The 25,529-nt window shown below is 41.0% G+C and overlaps 1 protein-coding gene across 9 annotated transcripts in view; it reads left to right on the forward strand.

Annotated features, from left to right (window-relative positions):
* specc1 (sperm antigen with calponin homology and coiled-coil domains 1) overlaps window positions 1–25,529 on the forward strand; it is a 149,094-nt gene that overhangs the window by 61,726 nt on the left and 61,839 nt on the right. For all 9 annotated transcript variants that reach the window (XM_062048193.1, XM_062048192.1, XM_062048194.1 and 6 more), the window contains 5 exons: window positions 5,685–7,030; window positions 19,274–19,462; window positions 20,040–20,247; window positions 20,472–20,545; window positions 20,916–21,091. In XM_062048193.1, coding sequence (XP_061904177.1) covers window positions 5,685–7,030; window positions 19,274–19,462; window positions 20,040–20,247; window positions 20,472–20,545; window positions 20,916–21,091 — 1,993 coding nt within the window. The remainder of the gene's footprint in view (window positions 1–5,684; window positions 7,031–19,273; window positions 19,463–20,039; window positions 20,248–20,471; window positions 20,546–20,915; window positions 21,092–25,529) is intronic.

The following is a 25,529-nucleotide window of genomic DNA, read 5'->3' on the forward strand; positions in this document are numbered from 1 at the left end:
ATCGAGGAAACAGCTGATCACCGTGAACGAACTCAAATCAATCGCAATCAACGATCATGATCTTCTCACTGTTCAGTCTGTGTTCTGATTGAAAAGCTTATTTTTATTGGAGAGAAGGAAGTCTACACAGCATTAGTGTGATGTTTGATCAAGAATGGAGGCCTTTAAATTACTCTGATTGAGATTATCCACTTTATTTACCAGTACAATATGTTGTATTTCTGTTGCTATGTTATTGTTCTCCGAATAAGTAAACATGTGTTTTTTCTAGTAACCAAGTCCTAGTCAACTTAAATGGATAAAGCAAGAGATGCTATGAGTTTTAAAAAATATAGTACAAAACTTTCTTAGGGTCACTGAATAAGTTGTTTACCTTGTCAGTTCAAACCTAGGAGCAAATCGCTAATCTTTTTTTGATTATTTCACCACTATCTCCTCTTTGCACAATTTAACCCTCCTGTTGTCCTTTGGTCATTTTGACCCGCCACTGTGTTAAAAACCCCCCAAAAATCCCCTAAACGATATTTTTTTAACTTGAAATTTTAAGACTTCTCCTAGCTTGGCACCAACAGTAGAAAAAGTGAAATGTTGATTTTATTCACATTTCCATGTAAACTGTACAAAAATTTTTACAAAGGTGGTCTTCGGGTCAAAATGACCCGTGAGTCACAAAGTGTTGAAATCCAATGTCACAGAGTTAATTTACAAAGATGGTCTTCGGGTCAAAATGACCCGTGAGTCACAAAGTGTTGAAATCCAAAGTCACAGAGTTATTTATACATCACAGAATGTTACAATGTTTTAGTTGTTATAGTCCAACAGTAGCAGAGCCCTTTTACTGTGGATTTCCAGAGATTATAAAGGTGCTGCAGATCACAGGGCCCCGAATTATGTCTGTGCTGAAGACATACTTCAACAGTTATACACTCAAAAATTTTATCAACAGCAAATGACATGTTTTTCCCGCTTTGTAATGCAAGTCTTTCATCGCATAAATTACAACTCTGCCTCCATACTTGTTTGTTCTGTTAATAATGTAAATCAGTTCATATCCTTCCAGTTTAAAATGTGTTGCCCTTTCAGTATTAATCCATGTTTCTGATATAGCGATCACTTTAAATGGTTCTTTGAATGCTCCCAAAAAATGTATCTTCCATCCATCCATCCATTTTCTACCGCTTGTCCATATTGTTCTAATTTGCTTGCAAACTCCTGCAGTTGAGGTGAATAATAGACAATTTATTATTGGATTTAATGCTGGTTTTGTATTGTTGGTCTGTGTAGTATAAACAGTTATTTTGGCTGTTGGAGAATAAATTTGTATCTGGATCTCTAATTTTCAAACTCTGGATTTTTTTGGTCCATATGCAGTGTATTGTTTTTAATCAATGTATAATTGTGGGTTGCCTGTGTACATGGTTGTGTTTATGTTCTTGTAGTTGTTATTTATCAGGTTCTTCAGAATTACCATTACTTTTGCTTGTTCTGGTGTTCCATTTTATATCATAAATGTTTTGCAATTTGTGGTCCAAGTTTGCTGAACTTTTCCCAGTTTTTTTTAAGTTACATGCCTTCCTGGCAATGTCAGCGTTTGTTTTCCTTAAATGTTCATTTATGTACACATTTGATCCTTTCAACTTTCTGCCCTGTTTTAGTAATGCAATTTTGTGTTTTCTGTTCATGAACCTCATTATTATTGTTGCTGGTGTGGAGCCATCTTTTTTCCCATGTAGTGGATGGCAACCTTCAATGTTGTCCATGTCCAATTCCTTTGACTTCATGAATGCAGCTATCTGCTGTACTGTGGAGCTAACCAGTTTAACTAACCGGGCTCTTTCTCGTCGTCGGGGGCCACTGCTCGAGCAAACAAGCGGGCCTGATGTGGAGTTCGGTCACAATGACATCATTCATGTGAGAGTACTGTTCTAAATCAGCTACTCTCTTAGTCAGGTCCCCTCACCTGTCGATCCTTCTTTTCACGCTGGGCTCGTAGGATCCTTACCTCCTCCACCAGCTGTAACAGTGTTTGTTGTTGCTGTCTGACAACGAAATCCTCTGCTGTCAGGAGCTCCAAAGCTCTCCGAATCTTCTCGCTCTCCGAATCTTCTCGCTCTCCTCCACTGAGAGCGGCTTTTTTGGCCCCATGTTGGTATAGCTGTTGTTGCTCACTTGGCCTCGCTGTCGGAAGTGCTCCCCGGGCTGCCGCTGGTGTCTCCCCGGGCTGCCGCTGGTATCTCTCGTTCAGCCTCTTTGTCTGAGTCGCTCCCGGGTCGCCGCTGGAGTCGCTCCTGGACCGTTGTCGATGTTGCTTGCTTGGTCTGGCTTCCACTATCTGTCACTCGCCGTGCTTTGGATAGTGAAGGCGGCCTCGCCTCCGCCGCTCGCTCCAGGTCCGTACCACTCTGCTGCTAGCCGGCCTCTCAACATTTTCGCTTCCGCTGTTACTGGTCGATCACCAGCCTCGCCTCCACCACTCACTCGCTCGCCAGTTATCTGGCTCGCTGTGTGTGTCTCCCCTTGTCTGGACTGCGATGGAGAAGTGTCGCTGCACCAAGAGTTGTAAGAAGGGTAGGCCAGCAGCTAGCACGGGTTGGCTTTGCTATCTTACCGGCAGTGTACGAAACTTCGACCAAAAGCAAACAAATCCAATCCAAGAGCACCAACAAATGCGAAAAAAAGTCCGTAATCCAAAATCAAGTGAATCATCAAGAAAAATTTTGAAAAATGTTGAGGGCTCAATACGAAAGTTTGTGAGTGACAACAGAGAACCAGTCGCCATGGACACTGCTTCAACAGAGCAACAAGTGGTCAACTTTCTGCAATAAAAGAGAATGGATGTCGATATTAACACCTTTGATGCATGCATCTCACTGAATAAAAGAGGCAACAACACCACGCCAGTCACAATCGTGAAGCTTGCCAACAGGAAATCCAAAATGGCATTGGTGACACAGGCATAAAAGCTAAAGGGTACAAATCTTTACATGAACGAGCACCTCACGAAAGGCAATTCTGAAATCGCCAAGAAAGCACGCGACTTGAGGAAACGGGGGTAAATTCAGTGCCAACTGCAAATTCTACATCAAACTGAATAGGGGTCCAGAAGCAACAGTACTAGTTGTCAAAGACATCAATGATTTGGACGAATATTGAATCTCCCAGAGCAACCACAACAACAACAACGATCATGGAATCTGACGGAAAACAAAAATCGACATTCAACTACAAAATTTCAACGCCCTAAGCGATTACTGAACAAGCTCTTTACTTAGATGCACTTTCATCGACACTTACAGACATTCATAGGGCAACACAAAATAATTCTCAACAGGAAAGTATGGAACTGAAAACCTTCAGCAGCATAGATCACAATAGTCCGGAATCAGAATTAAATACGGACATAGATCCAGATAAAACAATTTTCTTTCATACCAGGAATAATTGTTTTCCTTATACGGACAAACAATATAACGGAAAGATTAAAATCTACAACAAACTGTCAATTATTCATTTAAACAGCAGAAGTTCGTATGCTAACTACAACAACGTGAAACTTTTTTTGGAACAATTCAAACAAAATCTTCAAAGTTAGCGCTATCTCAGGAACATGGATAGAAGCTAAAAAAAAAGGATTGGATTTTGACCCGGAAGGATATGAACTAAATTACATTAACATAATTAGCAAGAACGAGGAGGAGTAGCTGTGTACGTGATGAAGAACTTAAACTACAAAGTGCTAAAAAAACAAGTTATTAGCTATTGATAATATTTCAGAATGTCTAACCATTGAAATATGTCATGAAAAAAACCAAGAACATATTAATCAGCTGTGTGTAATAGATCACCTAAGTCAAACATTGATACGTTTTGAGGTACTGGATAAAGGCTACTTTTACTGAAATTTGTCAAAAAACAACTTATGTCTTCAACATTTACCTCTTGAACCAGAACAAACAAAAGTCCATAAGTGTTTATAGACACAATGTATAGCCTAAGTTTACATCCTAAATACATACATATCCTAAATCAGATATGTATGCGATGCGACTGCAGTGTTAACGTTCACCCACTCCTGTCACATTCATTCAACCAGAACATATCAAAAAGCGATAAATGTCATAATGCTTCACCAATAGACAATTACAAAATATATAGTTGACAAAGGAGCAGAAAACAGGTGAAAATAATATATCTTAGAAACTTACGGCAACGTTCCACCACTCATGTTTTCGACTGCTTTTGGAGCAGCCAAAATACTTGCTCTCTTCCTTCTTGAGCTTCTGCGCGCAATAATTCAGTTCAGAAAATGTTGACTTTAATTGCACAAATTCCTAGAAATTGCCACTCATGCGCCAAATCTGAGACGACTAAAATTAAAGCCATGTTTACTTCCGTAAACAATGCAGCAGGTCAGATTATGTTCACATGGGACATCACTTTTTTTTGTATTGTAAACGACGGATTCGACAAAATAATCCGAATTGGACATCCTACTCTGCAGTGTGAACAAAGCCTTAACAACCACAAATGTCCTTTAAACACATTTAAGACATTACCAACAGCACCAAGTAAAAGCAGTAGAAAGTTGTAGTTATGTTAGATTCGGAGCTTGACAGTTACTAGCGCTACTTTATTAGAATGTATCATTATTTTCTACTGTATTTACATTACCACATAGCTAAACAACCTGAAATGACCACATCACCCCCTAGTGCACAAGAGGTACACTACATATGGCCAACAGTCACATTAGAGATAGAGCATGGAAACTAGGTAGGTGTAAAAATAGAATAAACTGAATTATTTGACAAATCAGACTAATTTAGTGCATCGAAACATACTTACTGTAAAAAGTGACATGACGTCAGACAAGGCAGCACAACTCTTTGTTTATTTACAAACTAGGAAAAATAAAATGTATTTCATGCGCTTTCATTTGTGTCAGTAGAAATGTTCACAATTCAGCTTAAAATAATTCCACTTCCAACTAGAGCAAACATGTTGTCCTATGTGTTACACATACACCAACTACAGTTGTAGTCCAAGAACCATTAAAAAATAACTACTGAATAAATCAGAAGTTACTCACAAGTTACTCAATACTGAAGTAGTTTTTTTCACAGAATACTTACTTACTCTTACTCAAGTAATTATTTGAATGACTACTTTTTACTTATACTTTAGTCATATTACTCTAAAGTAATGGTACTCTTACTTGAATACATTTTTGGGCTACTCTACCCACCTCTGTTTGTTCTCTCATAGTGATGAATTAGTATTATTTATTTGTTGTACCATTTCTTTTAAAATTGTTTTTCCTTTTTTTAACTTGAGACTGAGCGAGCACAAGCAGCAGAGAATAAGCACCAACTAAGATATCAACGTCTTTTGCTACCCCGTCCACCTCCAACACTTCCGTGCTTAGACTGCTACCAATTTTTCCACACACACCTTAGACTCCACAGTCACAAGCAGGCATTCAGACGGAAAGTCTAGCTAGCTCAGCTAGTCCAGAAGGAGAAGAAATGAATGATGGAGAATGTATCCTCATTTTCAATGTTGCCATGATGATGTTTTGTTGATGTTCGTAATGAAAGTGTTAGTGTGAACTGGGCAGCTGTAAGTAAGTTCTTAAAGTAAATTTTTATCTGATTCACATGCATTTCTATTTTGGTGTGTCGCAGGTTTTCAAGCAACTAAGAAGTCTGGCATCCCGACCCCTAGAGAAGTTCCTTCATCCATGACAAGGGACCGCATCTCCTTGAGGGACCAGTTAAAGACCTCTACCTCTAAGAGGATTGTTTCTAGTGCTAGCACTTCTAGCCTCTCTACCTTGGCAAAACAAACGCGTAGTTCAACAAAGTGGCGTGGAGATGCAGAGGGCCAGGAAAGGGGCCTCCTGGAATGTCAGGTTAAAGAGTTGTTTGCTGAAGCTAAGGCTAAAGACTTGATGATTAGCAATCTTCGCATTGAGTTGCAACGCTGCCAAGGTAAAGCCTCGACTTCCCCATCATCATCACCTGTCTCTAAGTCACCTCAAGATCTGTCTACAGAACATAATGAAAATGTTGCAGAGGCTCTTGTACTAGTTGGGGAGCTGAGAGAAAAGAATGCAAAGTTTCAAAAAGAGCTGGCAAACCTGAGGGAGGAAAACCAAGTTCTCAAGAGAAGGCTTATGAGTTTTGAGAGCTCACTACTGCCAAGCAGTCCTTCTAAACCTCAGAAAAATGGCCTGCCTTCAGAGTCCAATTCTTTTGGTCAACAATTAGATCACCTCTCTTCCCCCAGCCTTCTTAAACCTTCTGTCTCTTCTACGTCTTTTAAAGACTCACCTTCACCTGACTCGTCAGGGTTTGAGAAAATTCCAAGTTTAGAACCCCTCAGCAGCAGTGTCAGCGATGATGCCACTGCAAGTAGGCAGGATGTGTCGGTGCAAAGTCTAACAGAACAGATTCACAAGATGGAAGAAAATCACCATAGCACTGCTGAGGAGTTGCAAGCCACTCTGCACGAGCTCACTGACCAGCAGCAAGTGGTGCAAGAGCTGACTGCAGAAAATGAACGTCTTGTTAACGAAAAGCTCCTCCTGCAAACCTCACTTCAGCAGCAAAGGGAACGTTTAGAGGTGCTGGCCAAAAAGAACGAGGTACTCGCAAACCGATTTCAGGAGCAGGCCCTGGCTCAGTCCTTGAGAGAAGATAAGTTCAACAGCGAAGGTCCTCGACTTGTCGAACTGGAGCAAAGGTATGCTGAACTGGTTGAGAGCTCCCGCTTCGAAAGAGAGAAGCTGGTGAACATTCAGCAGCAGCTAACTAGCGGCCTACGCGCTCTTGAGAAGGAACACCAGGAGGACCAGGGCCAGGTGCATTGCTTCAGAGAAGAGATGGACAGGATGCACACCCAACTGAACAGGGAGTTAGAAGCCAAAGGTCACGCCGCAGAGTCTGCAGAAGAGCACAAGGCTACAGCAGATTGTCTCAGACTGGAAAACATTAGGCTGAAGGCACAGCTGGACATAGAAAGGCAAAAGGTGCGTGTCAAGTTTTTTTAATGTAATTATGCATGCCTAAACTCGAAGATTGGAGAGGTTGCTCAGAATTTTACTCCAGTGAGTTTACGAAGTTTAATTGACACTAACAATTCACAGGAGCTTGTCAGTTTTATTTTGATAACATTAAATCAAAGAAGAATAGCATAAAATGACCACTCAGTCTTAACATTGTCCAATGCTTAGGTATTAACAGTTACCGTAATTTACGAGACCATAGAGCGCACTTAAGTATAAACCGCACCCACCTAATTTTTGGACAAATTTTAGTTTGTACATACAGTATATTTGCCACACAGGTCTAATGACTTAGCAGCTGTAAACATTGAAGCATGAAATATTTACACACGCAGTTGTGCTCATTGAGTTGAGTTGAGTTTGAGTTTATTTCGAACATGCATACATACATGATACATTACATTTTCCAGTTTGTTTTCAACATGTTCAAAACGGAGTAGGAAGAAGCAGATCTTATTTAATCCTACCCGTTTTCATTTACATAGTAGTTGCTAAAACTTGTGTTCATTTCCTGTTCTCAATTCATTCACAATATACTCCATAAGTAATAACATTGAAAAAAAAATAAAAATAATAATTAGTAAAGTATGTTGTATTTCATATGGTGAGATAAATAGGATTATCAATACATTCAGAATGTGTATCATGGTTGTTCTACTTTGTACTTTGTAAATACTAAGTTTGAAGAGTTTCTTGAATTGGATTATATTAGTATATTGTTTGAATTCTTTGCTTAATCCATTCCATAATTTAATTCCACATACTGATATACTAAAGGTCTTAAGTGTTGTACGTGCGTACAAATGTTTTGAGAGAAATATTTCTTTAAGGTTATATTTCTTTTCTTTTGTTGAAAATAATTGTTGTATATTTTTGGGTAGCAGGTTATAGTTTGCTTTGTGCATAATTTTAGCTGTTTTCAAATTCACTATGTCGTGGAATTTCAGTATTTTTGGTTCAATGAAGAAAGGGTCTGAATGTTCTCTATGTCCAACATTAAAACTGATCTTTTTTGTAACACGGTTAATGAATGAAGTGTACTTTTGTAGTTATTTCCCCATATAACTCAGATATGGTAACACTAACGGGCAGTAGAGAATATGAAGTGATTTTTGGTCCAATGCATATTTAGCTTTATTCATTATTGACGTGTTTCTTGCCACCTTATGTTGTATATTTTTTATATGAAGATTTCAAGCTCATTTTTTATCATCCATCATTATACCTAAACATTTCCCAATATTTCTGCACAATAGCTCAGCTATGGTAACACTAGCGAGCAGTAGAGAATATGAAGTGATTTTTAATCTAGAACATCCATCCATTTTCTACCGCTTGCTTTATTCATTATTGAAATATTTCTTGCTACTTTATGTTGTATATTTTTATATGACATTTCCAGGTCATTTCCTAATCTATTATTACACCCAAAAGTTTGATTTATTTTACTCTTTCAATTTGTATTCCGTCTATTTGTATTTGTGTTTGACTTTCCTTTCTACTCTTACCGAATAGCATTATTTTAGTTTTACAAAGGTTTAAGGATAGTCTGTTTTTGTCAAACCATCTTTTTAATTTGTTAATTTCTTCTATTATTATTTGTATTAACTTCTGTCTGTTCTCTCCTGAACAAAACACTGTTGTATCGTCCGCGAATAATACTAACTGTACGTCTTCTGTAGCTTTACAAATGTAATTTATATCACGATTGAACAATTTGGGCCTATAAATGGTGTCGGATTTTTGTTCCATGCGGTGGCTTTTTCCTTTTTTGATAGCTGGGTAGATCGTTTTTGGCTTTGGGGCTTCGTTGTATGCATTTTACATGGGGAGGGTGAGTCCATAACAAACTAAGGGCCTGATTTACTAAGATCCAAATACCATGCGCTTAACAGCGTGTGCAATTTATAAAGTAGCGTGTACTTTTAGTGAGCTTGTTGCTTACGATATATTAACACTGCACGTGCTATTCATAACTGGCACAGACCGCCTTACTTAAATGACGTCTTTGCAGATGCATGCGGCTTTCACCATGGAAACATTCGATCATTTACTGCACTTTCATGTTATCATGCTCCGACCTGCGGCGTTTTGCTATGTTTCCAAAATGCAGAAGACATATACCACTTGTTATGGGCATTTTAGAAGCAGTCCGGCAGTGCATCTACATTGAAACCCACTTTAATTATTTGCTTGAAGGTGCGCTCATGGGAGAGAGGCAGCACCTACTGGGCTCAAGACACAAAAAATGCATACTTACTACTAAGAAGTATTTTTCATATAGAAGATATGTTACCCCGGCCGAGTCATACCAAAGAATATAAAAATGGGACCCATTACCTCCCTGCTTGACACTCAGCATCAAGGGTTGGAATTGGGGGTTAAATCACCAAAAATGATTCCCGGGCGCGGCCACCGTTGCTGCTCACTGCTCCCCTCAACTCCCAGGGGGTGATCAAGGGTGATGGGTCAAATGCAGAGAATAATTTCGCCACATCTAGTGTGTGTGTGATGTTGCGTTTGACCAGATGTTCCTCCAAGTGGGATGTAAAACGCTGGTCAGTCCCAAGTTCCTTAGATGACATATAAACTGAACTCAAAGGTACCACCAAGCACAGTATAGGTATTTTGTAATTTATTGTCAAATATTTGAGAATAGAGACCAGCCTCGAACAACACATACAAATGCGTAGCCCAAGTTGATCTGAAAACATCCCGGAATGCACTCTCCTCTTCAATATCCCCCCCCCCCCCCGCCCCCGCCCCCGCCCCCGCCCTCACTTGTCTCACCTCAAACACATGCTCATTGTGCTTCTTATCTAAAGTTGGGCTGCAGGAAAGCAAGGAGGATTCCTTCTCTCTGCCTTCCACCCCAAGGCCATCCCCAGTGCAAGCACTTTGTCATGAGATGATTAGAAAAGCAAAGAGTACAATATGGAACATTAGCTATATGTAATATGACTATGAAAATTAATAAGTAACACAAAATATGGATATATGAAGATATATATATATATCCTTCAATTCCCCCTTCAAGATCTTTTAAAAAGATCTTTACCTCTAGTACAACACTTCTAAAGCACGCCCCACATTAAAGTAGGTGCTGTGTTTTTTTTGTTTTTTTTTAGCAAGTTAGCATAAAACAACAGCATAGTTACATGGAAGATAGATGGAGGGAGTCCACGTCAATGTCGTCATGGTCAGGGAAGGAAACCAACAATTCTCGAAAGTCTCCATTTTGCTTGACCCCCTTCAAAGACATAACGAGCCCAGAAACAGGGTGGGGTTGACCTTCTACAGCTCTAACAATGATGCGGGTGCATAGAGACTTAGCACAAGGGGTGATAAAGCAACCGCAAGAGGCTATAATGGCCAAGAAAACTCCAATGGAGACCAGGACAGACTTAATTAGGTCAGTCCACCTGCCAATGTGCTTTGGAGCCAATCTTTAAAGGGGTCAGAGACCCCTGAAACTTCAGTAAGTTCCTTAGACAGGGCCTGGAGACCCTCTAAGGCCCTCTAAGGCCCTCTGAACTGAGCCATCGGGGGCAGTGTTGTTAGGAATGAAGGTACAGCATTGGTCACCAAACATTGCACACACACCTTCTTCCTTGGCTAGGATGCGGTCAAGGGCTATGCGGTCCTGGATGGCCATGAGGGAGGTCGGGGCAAGTTGTTCAGCAAGTCCCTCAACGGCGTCACGAGTCAGGTTGGTCAGTCTCAACAGATTATAAAAAACATAGTTAATGCGTTCTACATTTTTAGTAGCAGGGAAAATAGCACCAATGATAGGAAGGTTCTCGAAACCTGCACAGGATTCACACCACAATTTGTGTTGTGAGGGGACCCCTCTTGGTTGTCCAATTGCATCAAAGTAAACACCATCAGGGTTTCTCATCAGATCAAAGGAGCCCTTTACAATCCTCCGAGATAAAACATGGCGGCGTCGGCGAGAAGTTAGAGAGGCCGCTGAGACAGGAGTTACAAGGGGAGTTCATTTGGTACCCACTAGGGTGAGTGGGGTCACCAGTGTAACCATAGCACAAAGCCCTACGGATAACGTTGGGATTCTAATGTACAATCTGTGCTCCCCACAATACCAGAATAAGTCAGCTCGTGCCCAAGGGCCTATCCTTGAGCCATCTATCAGTGTGGTGCACCAGGAAGGGTTAATGTCACCCAATTTGTTGGGGGACGAAGAGGGTCCTTTGAATTGAAAACACGTGTAATTCAGCTTTTGGGCCACAAATGGAAGAAGTCGGGTGGAATTGTCAACAGGAGGGTACACACTAGCCAACAAATCGCACCCTGGTGGCGTGGGTTCAGAGAACAAGGAAATAAGACAGTTTGAGCCATTTATGTCAGTCAACTTAAAAGGGGCGGGGTAAGTGTGGGGAAAAGGACGTCCAGCGGAACAAGCAACACAGTCACCCAGGTTTTGGCATCCACCTGAGCCACAGGTTTACCTGTACCCGCTCCTAAGGTCAAAGTTACCAGGCCTTCGGTGGTGATGTCATTAGCACGCACAGATGTGAGAGCCTTTGAAACACCACCAAGGTGGGGTGGTACTTTAGGTGCTACAGAGGGTGTAGAGGTAGTTAACGCCCTCTCAAGTACATTAATTTTAATAATTCCTTTAGAGTCTGTATCAGTCAGGTCAACCCCCAAAACAACATAAAAGGGACGATGGGCACCACTTACCATAGTATGTTGTCTGCATCCGACACCAATGGTTCAGGGTTGAGTCGTAACAAATATAGAGGTTATTACCACTGTAATAGCTATTGTGTCCCCCGTAATTAATCACACTGCACAGGTCAAAAAATAAGTCTTGCTATCCCCTTTGACCCAGTCTATTTAAAGTCCGCTGTATGTTCTTAGACACTTGTCAGTCACTGTTGTCAGGAAGGAAGAACTGAGACACAAAGACAGTAGAACACGCCCAAGCACCAGTCCGTCAGGGAACACTACCGGGTGTAACATCCTGCCTTTCGTCTATCAATATCAGAGTAATTTAGGTAACAAAACGGGGATAAACATCAAACTTTTCACTTAATGTAACGACACATGTAGTTATGCTGAAAACAAGCAAGAGAAATTGGATAACTTCGAGTATAAAGGCTGGCCTCAAATAAGGATATACAATATAGAAGTTAAAAAGAGTAATATAGGTAGAAAATCTCTCTCTCAGCGTCGTCTTCTGGGCTGTAGGATTATGTGTGTGTAATTAAAGCCTCGCTCTTCTATGACCTAGAGGGGGAGAGGTTACTAGCACAATCACCCCTTATGTGTGTTACCTCGTTAACACACACACTAAAAATTAGTCGTTTTCTGCTCCCGTTCTTCTTCAGATGCCTCAGGCTCAAAAGGCGCTGCTGGGGGGTCGAGTGGGGCAGATGTAGTGGCGATGTCAGCAATGACATCCGCTGGTAATCTGTCAGGTTCTTCAGCAGGAGTGTAGAGGGAGAGGTGGTACCAGGTGTCCCTTTAACCAGCCAATCGAAGGGCGTGGGACGTCCGTTCCACGACCTTGAAGGGACCAGTCCACCTGGGCTCCGTCCACTTGCGTTTGATGACCTAGATCTTGACCCTCTCAGTGGGCGGAAGGGAATCTGGAGTGGCGGGCTGTCATCCTCGTATCTGTACAGAAGAACTGGCACATAAATTCTGCATTTTTTTGTGTAAAATACCATTTTGGTTTTACGCTGAGTCCTCCTTCCATGGGGGGCTGCTGGTCCTGGGCTGACCTGTATGCAGCTCATAGGGTGAAAAACTCAAAGGGCGGTAAAACAGTTTTATTCACGGACCTTCGAATGATCATTAACGCTAATTGCAACATGTCAATCCAATTAAATTTGGTCTGTGCACAGATTTTAGCCAATTAGTTTTTAATGTTCTGGTCCATCCTTTCAACCTTACCTTGGGACTCAGGATGGTACCCCAAACCTGTGTTCTAGTCCGAAAGCCTTTTCGACCATGGCTAAGTGAGTTTTTTTTTTTTAAATGGTTGCCGTTGTCTGACCTAATCTTTTTGGGGAAACCATGTCGGGGTACTAGGTCATTCACAAGTAATTTAATTACTGATGTTGCATCCTCTTTTGAGGCTGTTGTTGCTTCCGGCCAACCACTGTAATTGTCAACACAAGTCAGTACGTACCTTTTCCCTTGTATCGTATTGATCATATCAGTGAAATCAAAGACTATACATGGTTCACCCTCACCTCCTCCATATTCTAAATTTGATCTACTAAAGTACTATCGATGTGTAAAATCGTTATTTTCAAATTAAAATTAGTTATAACTTCTTACCCACGGGAAAAACGTTAAAACTATGGAATGTGTCAGAGTCGGATGATTGTCGATTTTGTTCCAAGGAGTCTGTATCTACCCTCACTCACCCCCTTCTGTTTCTGAAAAAAGGACTGTGTTAGTAATACTATCACTTTCAGAAACATCTAAGAAAAAGGTCAACTAATAGCCAAGTAGCGGAGGACAAGTCATGTTTGAGGTCAATGATAGTCTCTTTAGCCTCTGTGGTCCACTGGAGGGTGTTGTTAGGGTAGGGGACCCCTTAGCAATATCACAAATAACTCAAACTCCACTAAATATGCTTATATTTTATATTGTCACAAATACTAGAAAAATACTACCCGTAGGGCGGATGCTTTATCAATAGTATTTTGAAATTTTACCACACCTGTTGGCCCCAATAATTGATTAAGTCAAGCTCATGTTGTAGAAAGTCGAATGATGCGGACACGTTTGTTACTGAATACTTTCTATCAGACTTCTGCCATGGCAACTTTGTGTATGTAATGAGCAACTATAATTATTTGATATGCTTAAATGTGTAATGTGTCGTTTTAGCTCAGCTGTTGTGTAGCTGCTAGCTCCTCGTAGCCTACAGGTGTCTAAAGTGCAGCCCATAGTTATGTGTTTAACACAACTATGTGCTAAACCTAAACAATTGAAAATGTGGTATTTGGGTGTCGGTGTAATGTTTGGCAGCTAAGCCGTGTCTTATCATTGCACCTAAGTTCTTTGGTTTTGTAGGCGAGACAGAGAGCAAGTGAACAATGTGGGACACAATTGTGTCCATCTTATACCATGCTAGTTGTTTCAAAGATAGGTCAACATGAGCAGTCACACCTTGAGTTCCAACATATATAAATAATCATAACATATGGCGAGTCGGGTGGCAGAACACACGGAAGCATCTCAGTCAGTCAGGGTTTTCACTGTTAGAGCAGTTGGATGTCAGCTATTCCTGTTGTTACAGGCTGTGGTCTGAGCTCATGGAGGAGTCTTGGTAGTGGTGTCGCAGCTTGGTGGTTGAGCCGTCAGGTAACACCAGGAACGTTCCTTCTGTGCGATATTGAATGTCAGGGTACAGTCTGTAAAGGAGGTCATTACCAATCTGGCAGGGTGTGTGCAGTTCAATCACGAAGGGGTGCTTTAGTGTGTGTCCCGCAATCTGAACCGGAAGTGGTTTGGTGACAGGTAACCTTCTTGTGACCCCAGCGAAGCCTTCGACCTTTAAAGAGGAAGCACACAGTTTCTTTGGTACCTCTGCATTCAGAATCGAATGGGTGGCGCCAGTGTCAATCACAAACTGATAACATTGTCCATTGACACTCATGTCCAGCAGGGGGCCAGTCTGTATCTCCTGCTGGGGCTCCTGCGGTGGGCGTCCTTTGCCACGCTTTTGTGTTCGTTTGTTGGCACTACGGAACCTTTCCTGTTCGGAAATGTTCGGACAGTCACGACTCCAGTGACCAGGCTGGTCACAGCCGAAACAGTTTCCACCCCGGACTGGCTTTGAAGCACCGTGTTGTCCACCACCCGAGTCCAACCGTCTGGTCGCACGTCTGTTGAGGATTCTTTCCTCCACCTGTTGGAACTCAGAAGCAAGGTCACCCAGTGCTGAATATACCCTAGCTGATTTTTTACTAATTAGTTCTTTTGACCTTTTATCTTCAGCGATCTGTAAATTAAGGAGTTGCTTCCTTGCTGCTCTGTCATTAGCCTTATCATCCTCATCTTGAGGAAAGAGACTGCGCATAGCAGTAGCTATGTTTGTAACGTATGGTGTTATCGGTGAGGTCGAAGATTCAGCCATTAATCCTGCTTGTTGTTCTGTATTTTTGCAATCTTGTGTGGAAACACAACGATACAAAATGCTTCTAAAGTCTGCTACGGAGAGAGTGTATCCTGCTGTTAGCTTGTCTAATGTGTTGAGCCAAAGACTCCCACCTTCAGACACAGGTGGAAGTTTGTCAACAATGGCTTGCATGTCTGCCACAGCAAAAGGCTTATATTGAAATCTGCCGCTATTATCAGGAAAAAAGTGGATATGCGTGTCCCTCCAGCTTTTTTGAGCGTGTGTTGTATGCATGTGGTTCATGTGGGTGTTGGTCAATGTAGCCTTCCATTGAGCCATTAACAGTTACAGGAGACCAAAAAGTCTGGCTCTGTTGTGTGTTGTTCAAGAATGTCTGATGTGCACGTGAGAGGCTGTCATCTACTGGGGGAGGGCATTTGTTTATGGCAACAAAATGGTCTGGCGTGTAAAGTGAGGAGTTTTGCGTTGACTCATGCATTTTCTGCTGTCTACTAAGATTAGGCATATTCGGGAGGTTTTCCGCTGGGTGGCTGTTATTTTGGGGCTTAGGCACCAGAGGTGATTTACACTCAGGAGACAGCGTTAGTTTTGGAGGAGGGTTCAATCTTAGAGAGGCTGTGTGAGCACCGTCCTCATTTGTCACAGGAGTAGGGGGTGGACCAGAGAGCTTTGTTTCTGTTTCGACCACCAGGGCTCCTCCTGTGACTGTCAAAAGTGGGTATAAAGACGCCTCCGGCTTTACGTCATAGGGCGGTGGCTTAGTCAAAGTCTGGGCGGGTCGTTTGAATTGTCTTACGCATGCGCGGCAGGCAAAAGACCAATCAATCCATCTGTCATATTTGTCTCATTAATCATCTGTTCTTTTGCTGCATTTCGTTTTTCCACGTAATCCCCGTTTACTTTTATCATACGCCAAACTCTTAAATTCTCGAGCACCAACCCTGCTCTTTTTTCTCTTGACCTGCCTGTTCCATTTTCACCAGCGCGCACACACACACACACACACACATGATCACGCGCATCCAGCACACACACACACACATGCACGTGTAAGCACTCACGCACACACAAGCAAGTGCCTACGGCCCTACGCACACACACACACGCACACGTAAGCACTCTCTCTGCGTTTCACTTTACCATAAAACTTCCAGTTACTTTTTTATTTTATTTTTTATTTTACCAGACGTTTGAGTTCACAACTTTTCGAGTATTGTAAACTCCCTCTTAACCCTTTCAAGGAACGTTCTCTTTTCTTTTTTTTTCTTTTTTTTCTTTTTAAACTCTACCTGCTAATTCCATTGTCGACAACAGTGCATTCAATTGATTATTAAACAGTAATGATTCATCACATTTTCCCCAGCCGTCATCACATTCTTGTCTGTCACACTCCTTGTCCATTGTGTCTATTTTTCCTTAATTTTAGCGCACACTAAAGTGTCGCCGGGACCTCACAACCAGGGAATCTTTATTGTATTTATTACAAATGGCCTCCAGCCGTGGAATTTATCATATGGTACAGAAGGGCCTCCTCCCGTACGATTCTTAATTTTAACGCACACGTTAATGCCGTAGGGAACTCGCAACCAGGGAGTATTTATTGTATTTTACAAATGGCCTCCAACCCATCCTTAGTTTGTGTGCACATAAAGATGTCACAGGGATCTTACAACCAGGGAGTATTTACTGTACCATATGAAGGGCATCCAACCCGTTACTCTTTTAGGCGGCGACCAACTACCCAGGGTGAGCCACACCCAACTATTAGTTCACTCGTCAATGAAACTGCCCGTCACGGTAATCGAGACACAATGACGTGAGTTGACCACTTATTTACAATTTTAATGCAATGGCAGGCTCGGCAAAAATGCAATCAATCTATCAAAATCACCAATCTGTGTCTGGGGTACAAAGCAGTGTTTAACTTACAGAATTCTGGGCAGACTCCTAATGCAGATTTTATCTAAAAAGAAAGGTTCTGCTTACCTTGAATTATGTTTTGGCCATGTGAGTCTGTCCAGAAGATTGCAAGAGAAGGTCCAATTGTCAGCGTGTCATCTCGGACGAAGCCCCCAAATTGTTGCGTTTGACCAGATGTTCCTCCAAGTGGGATGTAAAACGCTGGTCAGTCCCAAGTTCCTTAGATGACATATAAACTGAACTCAAAGGTACCACCAAGCACAGTATAGGTATTTTGTAATTTATTGTCAAATATTTGAGAATAGAGACCAGCCTCGAACAACACATACAAATGCGTAGCCCAAGTTGATCTGAAAACATCCCGGAATGCACTCTCCTCTTCAATACCCCCCCCCCCCCCCCCCCCGCCCTCACTTGTCTCACCTCAAACACATGCTCATTGTGCTTCTTATCTAGAGTTGGGCTGCAGGAAAGCAAGGAGGATTCCTTCTCTCTGCCTTCCACCCCAAGGCCATCCCCAGTGCAAGCACTTTGTCATGAGATGATTAGAAAAGCAAAGAGTACAATATGGAACATTAGCTATATGCAATATGACTATGAAAATTAATAAGTAACACAAAATATGGATATATAAAGATATATATATATATCCTTCAGTGACAATCATTGGTACTTTAACTTTTTTTTATATATTTATTCTATGTGAAAAAACAAAGGTCATCAAAAAAACAGTACAGCACACCAAAACGCATCGATTTAAGTTGTTTTAATCAGCCCCTTTAGTCACCCGGCATGCAGCTATACAATTATAAAAAATTGTTGCTGAATAGACAAAATGTCTAATATTCTTATTTCTGACAGTCCAAATATGTTGACAAACACACTTCGGATGGAGGATTCTCTGTCCATTGTCTGTCTTTGCAGCACGAGCACCTACTTTCTTAAAGCCGCGTACGTGCACATACTTTTCAGACGTAGTAAATAAAACACAAAATAGTGCTCGCAAAGCAGTGATCATCCATCCATCCATCCATTTTCTACCGCTTGTCCCTTTTGGGGTCGTGGGGGGTGCTGGAGCCGATCTCAGCTGCATTCGGGCGGAAGGCTAGGTACACCCTGGACAAGTCGCCACCTCATCGCAGGGCCAACACAGATAGACAGACAACATTCACACTCACATTCACACACTAGGGCCAATTTAGTGTTGCCAATCAACCTATCCCCAGGTGCATGTCTTTGGAGGTGGGAGGAAGCCAAAGTACCCGGAGGGAACCCACGCAGTCACGGGGAGAACATGCAAACTCCACACAAAAAGATCCCGAGCGCAGGATCGAACCCAGGACTAATCAGGACATTTGTATTGTGAGGCACATACACTAACCCCTGTTCCACCGTGCTGCCCCAAGCAGGGATCAGTGTTGATGAATCACATTGCGTGTGCTATATAGATAGATAGATAGTACTTTATTGATTCCTTCAGGAGAGTTCCCTCAGGAAAATTTTAATATAGTATATTTACATCTTTTTCTCTCAGTATTGTAGGCGTTCTGATAATTTTGCGTATATTCTGCATATTAATGAAGACAGCTCTTTATTCTGCTCACTTAACAGACAAAACCCACTGTGCACAAGTTTAGTTAGAGCAACTTTGCGTTTGCACATGTTTTAGTACACACAAACCTTTAGTAGATCAGGCCCGAAATGGCTGACTGAATGATTGTGTGAGTGTGTTTGATTCAAATGTGATTAATTACATTAGTCTGATGCACCGATGCTTAGATTTTTTAGTGGAATGTGAAGCTTGTGTACCCGGAAAAAATCCATAAATTAGCTGCAGGGTTCAAAGCGTGGGAACAAAGTAGCAAGCGGCTTGTAGCCCGGAAATTATGGTAGTATTTTTTATCTGACAGTACATCTAAGAACCAACAATAGTCATACATGCCAGTGGTTTATCCAGTCTTCTCTAGTTACAATAATGTCAGTGCTTTTTCTTCCATTTTTAACTATGTAATTATGAAATCAGTAGCGTCACTGTCATCATTATCACAGTATCAAAACTATGAAAGATGTATTTTAATAGCATCATTATCGTCATAAGCATTTTAAGCTTTGATAACTATTACTGCTGTCATGTGGTGTTAAGGCATGTAACTTTATATTTTCAGATAGGTCAAAACCTAATGGTGGGTGACCTGAAGGTCATGCAGAGTACCAGTGATTGTACGGAGCTGCAGGACCTGCTGAAGATAGCCCATGGGGAGAGGGACCAACTGAAGCAGGAAGTGAGAGAGCTGAGGCAGGACCTGTTGCAAGCCCAAGCTGAGACTGAGCATGCACAAGCTACCATGTCCAAGGTAAAATAGATATGTTTTTTTAGTACTTATGTGAGCATTATTACTATGACATGTCCAAGGTAAAATAGATATGTTTTTTAGTACTTATGTGAGCATTATTACTATGACATGTCCAAGGTAAAATAGATATGTTTTTTTTAGTATTTATGTGACCATTATTACTATGATGTAAGCATACTTCATATCTCTTATATTACACTTTTTTAAAAACGATGTTTGAGACTTTTTGGTGGACGTTATCAATGAATCATGGGATGCCTTCACCATCAACGGTAGGGTGGTCTACCTTACATGTGTGAACAAAGACTAATCCTGTTGCTATTATCTTCTTGTGTATAGGGTATCATTTTGTACACATTAGAAACACATTTTTTGCTAGGTTAGGTGGCCCTTGTTTTGCTTTTGTTGTTACTATATTTTTCGATCTACACTTTAGTGTACATTGTAAAATTTTTTACCAATCTAAGTCTTTACCCAATGAACTAAATGTAGTTTGACTGAGTCAAGAGGACGCAAGCATGGTTATTAACTACTCTCCCCATTCATGCGGATCCTAAACTCATAAATGCACACACAGATGGAGGCTAAAGGCCAGCAGATCCTGGAGAGAGCAGAGATAAGGGAGCAGGAGATGAGCAGTCGAGTGAGTGCTTTGGAGGAGGCGGGGATCCAGGCTGAAAAACAAGTGAAGGAGATGAAAGAAACCATCTTCGAACTGGAGGACCAGGTCGAGCAGCAGCGGGCTGTAAACCTTCACACTAATCAAACTGTGCTAGACTTGGAAAGTATGTTTTATTAGCTTCATATTTCGGTATTGGTCGTATACTGTATTATGTAAACCATGTAGTCTTCTAAGTGGGCCCATGTTGAAATTCAATTCTACCGTTAACAGTTTTCATGACAATTTGTCTGTAATCCATGATTCCCTTCCCAGTATTCATGTAAGCTAGGTAAATTAGGCATACACACATCATTCCCACTGGCTAAGACTTTTAACATGTCATTGCAGATCTTGTTAAAAAGTTGGAGGTGCAGAAAGCGGATGTAGAACAAAAACTGAAAGTTTTCAGTAAACAAATGGAGGTAAGGTGTAGGAGATATATTTTGTTATTTTGTTTTAACTGCTGCCCAACTTCATTTACATCAGACTTGCAATTGTTACATCCTCATTGCTCCTTGATTCTTTTAAATGGTCCGCATCAGAGGGCGCAATAATGTATTGAACAATATTTGGAAATGCTTACCCTAAGTATTTGTACAATAACTTTTGAGTATTTAATAAATGTTGAAAACATTAGTAGATGTACTTTGTTTCTCCAGCCTTTACGCATGTCTAAATGTCACAACTCATGCATTCTGACATGAATCAAATGCAGTTAGATGGATGAATGTTGCATGTGACCATAAACATTTATCTCCATTAAAAACTGTCTTTTATTTATTTTTTAATTAGGAGGAAAAGGATGAGTGGCGTCGGTTCCAGGCTGATCTCCAGACGGCAGTGGTAGTTGCCAATGACATCAAGGTGGAGGCTCAACAGGAGCTGCGTACAGTCCGAAGGAAGCTGCAGGAGGAGCAGGCTCGCAGTGCAAAGCTTTCTGCTAACATGGAGGTGCTACAAGGTGTCAGGTGTGATAGCTACTTTTTCTCCACAAACTTCCTTCTCATCCTTTGAAGCAGGAGTGTCCAAACCTTTTCCACAAAGATGCCTAGTGAAAAATCAAGGGATGTATGGGGACTGTAACGCATGTAATAACGGTGCAATATGTATTAATGTAATACAATTTCACCTCAATATGTAATAACGCCGCATTTTGTAAATGTTTTCTGCACTTTGTTATAAACTTCGACGCTACTGGATTCTTTAAATTAAATAGTGAAACCTCAATTTACGAACCCCTCTATTTGTGAACATTTTGGTTTACGAACCTTTAGATCGTGCCAATTATGCCTCTCTGTGCGAACCATGTCTCTGTGGACGAACGCTTAATTTAGTCACCTGAAGGCAAGAAAGCAGGGGAAAACATTGGTGAGGTGGAAGAACCATCCACTTCACTTGCTGCACAGGAAGAGTCACGTATTAGCACTTCAGCATGTGTGCCTTTTCTTTGTTTTTGTTGCCTTTTGACAAGTTGTGTCCATTTTGCTTACTCAATAAGAGTCCCAATAACTCAACAGAGACCAGCATGCAAAAAAGGCGCAAATCGCAAAAAATTAAAAAATAATTTAAAAAGTCTATTTGTGATGAGTACAATGGCACTCACAGGCATGACCACAGCAAAGTAAGTAACCACATCAAGTTTTAATTGTAAAGAGAACTGTATTTTCTGGAAAAAGTTGTCAGAGCAGCCGTATTTAAAGACCTACTGAAATGAAATTTTCTTATTTAAACGGGGATAGCAGATCCATTCTATGTGTCATACTTGATCATTTCGCGACATTGCCATATTTTTGCTGAAAGGATTTAGTAGAGAACATCGACGATAAAGTTCGCAACTTTTGGTCGCTGATAAAAAAAAAGCCTTGCCTGTACCGGAAGTAGCGTGACGTCACAGGCTGAAGGGCTCCTCACATTTCCCCATTGTTTACACCAGCAGCAAAAGCGATTCGGACCGAGAAAGCGACGATTACCCCATTAATTTGAGCCAGGATAAAAGATTCGTGGATGAAGAAAGCGAGAGTGAAGTATTAGAGTGCAGTGCAGGACGCATCTTTTTTCGCTCTGACCGTAACTTAGGTACAAGCTGGCTCATTGGATTCCACACTTTCTCCTTTTTCTATTGTGGATCACGGATTTGTATTTCAAACCACCTCGAATACTATATCCTCTTGAAAATGAGAGTCGAGAACGCGAAATGGACATTCACAGTGACTTTTATCTCCACGACAATACATCGGTGAAGCACTTTAGCTACGGAGCTAACGTGATAGCATCGGGCTTAAATGCAGATAGAAACAAAATAAATAAACCCCTGACTGGAAGGATTGACAGAAAATCAACAATACTATTAAACCATGGACCTGTGAATACACTGTTAATGCTTTCCAGCTTGGCGAAGCTTAACAATGCTGTTGCTAACGACGCCATTGAAGCTAACTTAGCATTGGGACCTCACAGAGCTATGATAAAAACATTAGCGCTCCACCTACGCCAGCCAGCCCTCATCTACTCATCAACACCCGTGCTCACCTGCGTTCCAGCGATTGACGGAAGGATGAAGGACTTCACCCGATCATCCGTGCGGTCGGCGGCTAGCGTCGGCTAGCGCCTCTGCTATCCAAGTCAAAGTCTTCCTGGTTGTGTTGCTACAGCCAGCCGCTAATACACCGATCCCACCTACAACTTTCTTCTTTGCAGTCTTCATTGTTCATTAAACAAATTGCAAAAGATTCACCAACACAGATGTCCAGAATACTGTGGAATTATGAGATGAAAACAGAGCTTTTTTGTATTGGATTCAATGTTGTCCGAATACTTCCGTTTAACTAGTGACGTCACGCGCATACGTCATCATACCTAGAAGTTTTCAACCGGAAGTGTGGCGGGAAATTTAAAATTGCACTTTATAAGTTAACCCGGCCGTATTGGCATGTGTTGCAATGTTAAGATTTCATCATTGATGTATAAACTATCAGACTGCGTGGTCGGTAGTAGTGGGTTTCAGTAGGCCTTTAACAGTGGAGGTAAATAAATGTTTTCTCTTCTCTCATTCAAGCGCAGCCCCTTGCTCTTCCAGGGCATAAACAAGCAGCCCCTATCTCCCTCGCCCGTTCCTTTTCCCCCTGTTCCTTTCTCTTCAGTTATCTGCTGTTGTTTAAGTTTCTTGGTTGTTGAAGTTAAGGATTTAGAGATATTGTTTATGAAAGGATACAATAGTGACTTTTGTGTGTGCGCGTGTTGGCACAGCACAGCATACAGCAGCTAGTTGTTGTTGATTAAACTTTTTTATTACCGTATTTTTCGGACTATAAGTCGCAGTTTTTTTCATAGTCTGGCCGGGGGTGCGACTTATACTCAGGAGCGACTTATGCGTGAAATTATTAACACATTACCATAAAATATCAAATAATATTAGTTAGCTCATTCACATAAGAGACTAGACGTATAAGATTTCATCGGATTTAGTGATTAGGCATACTTGCCAACCCTCCCGTTTTTAGCGGGAGAATCCCGATATTCAGCGCCTCTCCCGGCAACCTCCCGACAGAGATTTTCTCCCGACAAACGCCCGGTATTCAGCCGGAGCTGGAGGCCACGCCCCCCCCAAAAAAAGTCTGCCGCAGCTGCGATTGGACCTGACCAGCCTCCGGGTACAAGTACTGGAGTGCCAATTGCTTGCCAGGGAAGATCTTCCCTAGGAAGCAAGGATTGACCGGTTTTAGTTTAGTCTTTATTTGAAGGGACAATGTACAGAAACATTAAGCTCAAAGACAGATATGTTCTGTACCGGATTATAGCTAAATAGCTCATTTCCATCTGCAGTCCCTGGCTACCTAAATTAAAGGGATACAAAAATCAGGCAATAAAATTATGACAATAAAATCATACACAAGTATTAAGAAAAAAGTCATAAAATGCCCTTTCATAGACACATACTTAATATACAATACAACCACACCTCATTTACATCATCACACAAAGACAATACATGCTTTTGTTCACATCTACCATCATTTGTAAAAACAACCATGATTTTAACAGACACACCTCACAATGTACAATAAAAAATGCTCTCATGGATAAATATAATACACATTAGGTTGATGTGTCAAACATAATGCCCATCTTAGTGACCGTGTGAGCAGCTTTGATTGCTCCAAAGCCACTTTTTAACTTCAATTGTGAATGAAGAGTAATCTGTTAAGACTTTTCAAGTTTGTTGTGAGGTCGTTCCATTCCTTTATGGCTTTATATGAAAAGGCTGATTGTGCAAAAGAGGTTTTACATCTGGGTACGCTACACTGCCCCCTGGTGGAGGCTCGTGTGTTTCTAGTTGTCACAGCAGATGTAAACTGGACAAAGTTTTGGGCCATGCTAGGGAGAGATGGAAGATTCCACACTCTCGTGCATTTGATGAAAGCACTTTTGTGCGTGCCACACAGCAATGCATCATCAGAGAGGGTGTTCAGCATGGTTAGAAAAATAGTGACAGAGAATAGAAAGAGGATGGCCAATTCAACCCTTAACAAAGCATTGTACTTTCAAGTACAACAATGAGTAGATGAGTGTTGTGTGTGTGTGTATATGTGTAAATAAATGAACACTAAAATTCAAGTATTTCTTTTATTTATATATATAATAAAATAAATAAATAAATAAATATATATATATATATATATATATATATATATATATATATATATATATATATATATATATATATATATATATATATATATATATATATATATATATATATATATATGAAATACTTGAGTTGGTGAATTCTAGCTGTAAATATACTCTCCTCTTAACCACGCCCCTAACCACGCCCCCCGTCCCAACCACGCCCCCCACCCCCGACCTCCCGATATTGGAGGTCTCAAGGTTGGCAAGTATGCGATTAGGAGTGACAGATTGTTTGGTAAACGTATAGCATGTTCTATATGTTATAGTTATTTGAATGACTCTTACCATAATATGTTACGTTAACATACCAGGCACGTTCTCAGTTGGTTATTTATGCGTCATATAACGTACACTTATTCAGCCTGTTGTTCACTATTCTTTATTTATTTTAAATTGCCTTTCAAATGTCTATTCTTAGTGTTGGGTTTTATCAAATACATTTCCCCAAAAAATGCGACTTGTACTCCAGTGCGACTTATGTTTTTTTCCTTCTTTATTATGCATTTTCGGCACGTGTGACTTTACGCCGGTGCGACTTATACTCTGAAAAATACGGTAAATAGAAAGTTGATCTATCACCTGCTTGTTATGTTTGTTTGATATACGGTACTGTATAGCACTTCATATTGTGTTCAGAATGTACAAACTTTACTAAAATATGGAACTTTGTAGAGGCTTGAACCCATTATTCATATCTACATTGTTTCTTAGGGAGAA

Source organism: Entelurus aequoreus, linkage group LG05 (genome assembly GCF_033978785.1).
Source record: "Entelurus aequoreus isolate RoL-2023_Sb linkage group LG05, RoL_Eaeq_v1.1, whole genome shotgun sequence".
NCBI lineage: Eukaryota > Metazoa > Chordata > Actinopteri > Syngnathiformes > Syngnathidae > Entelurus > Entelurus aequoreus.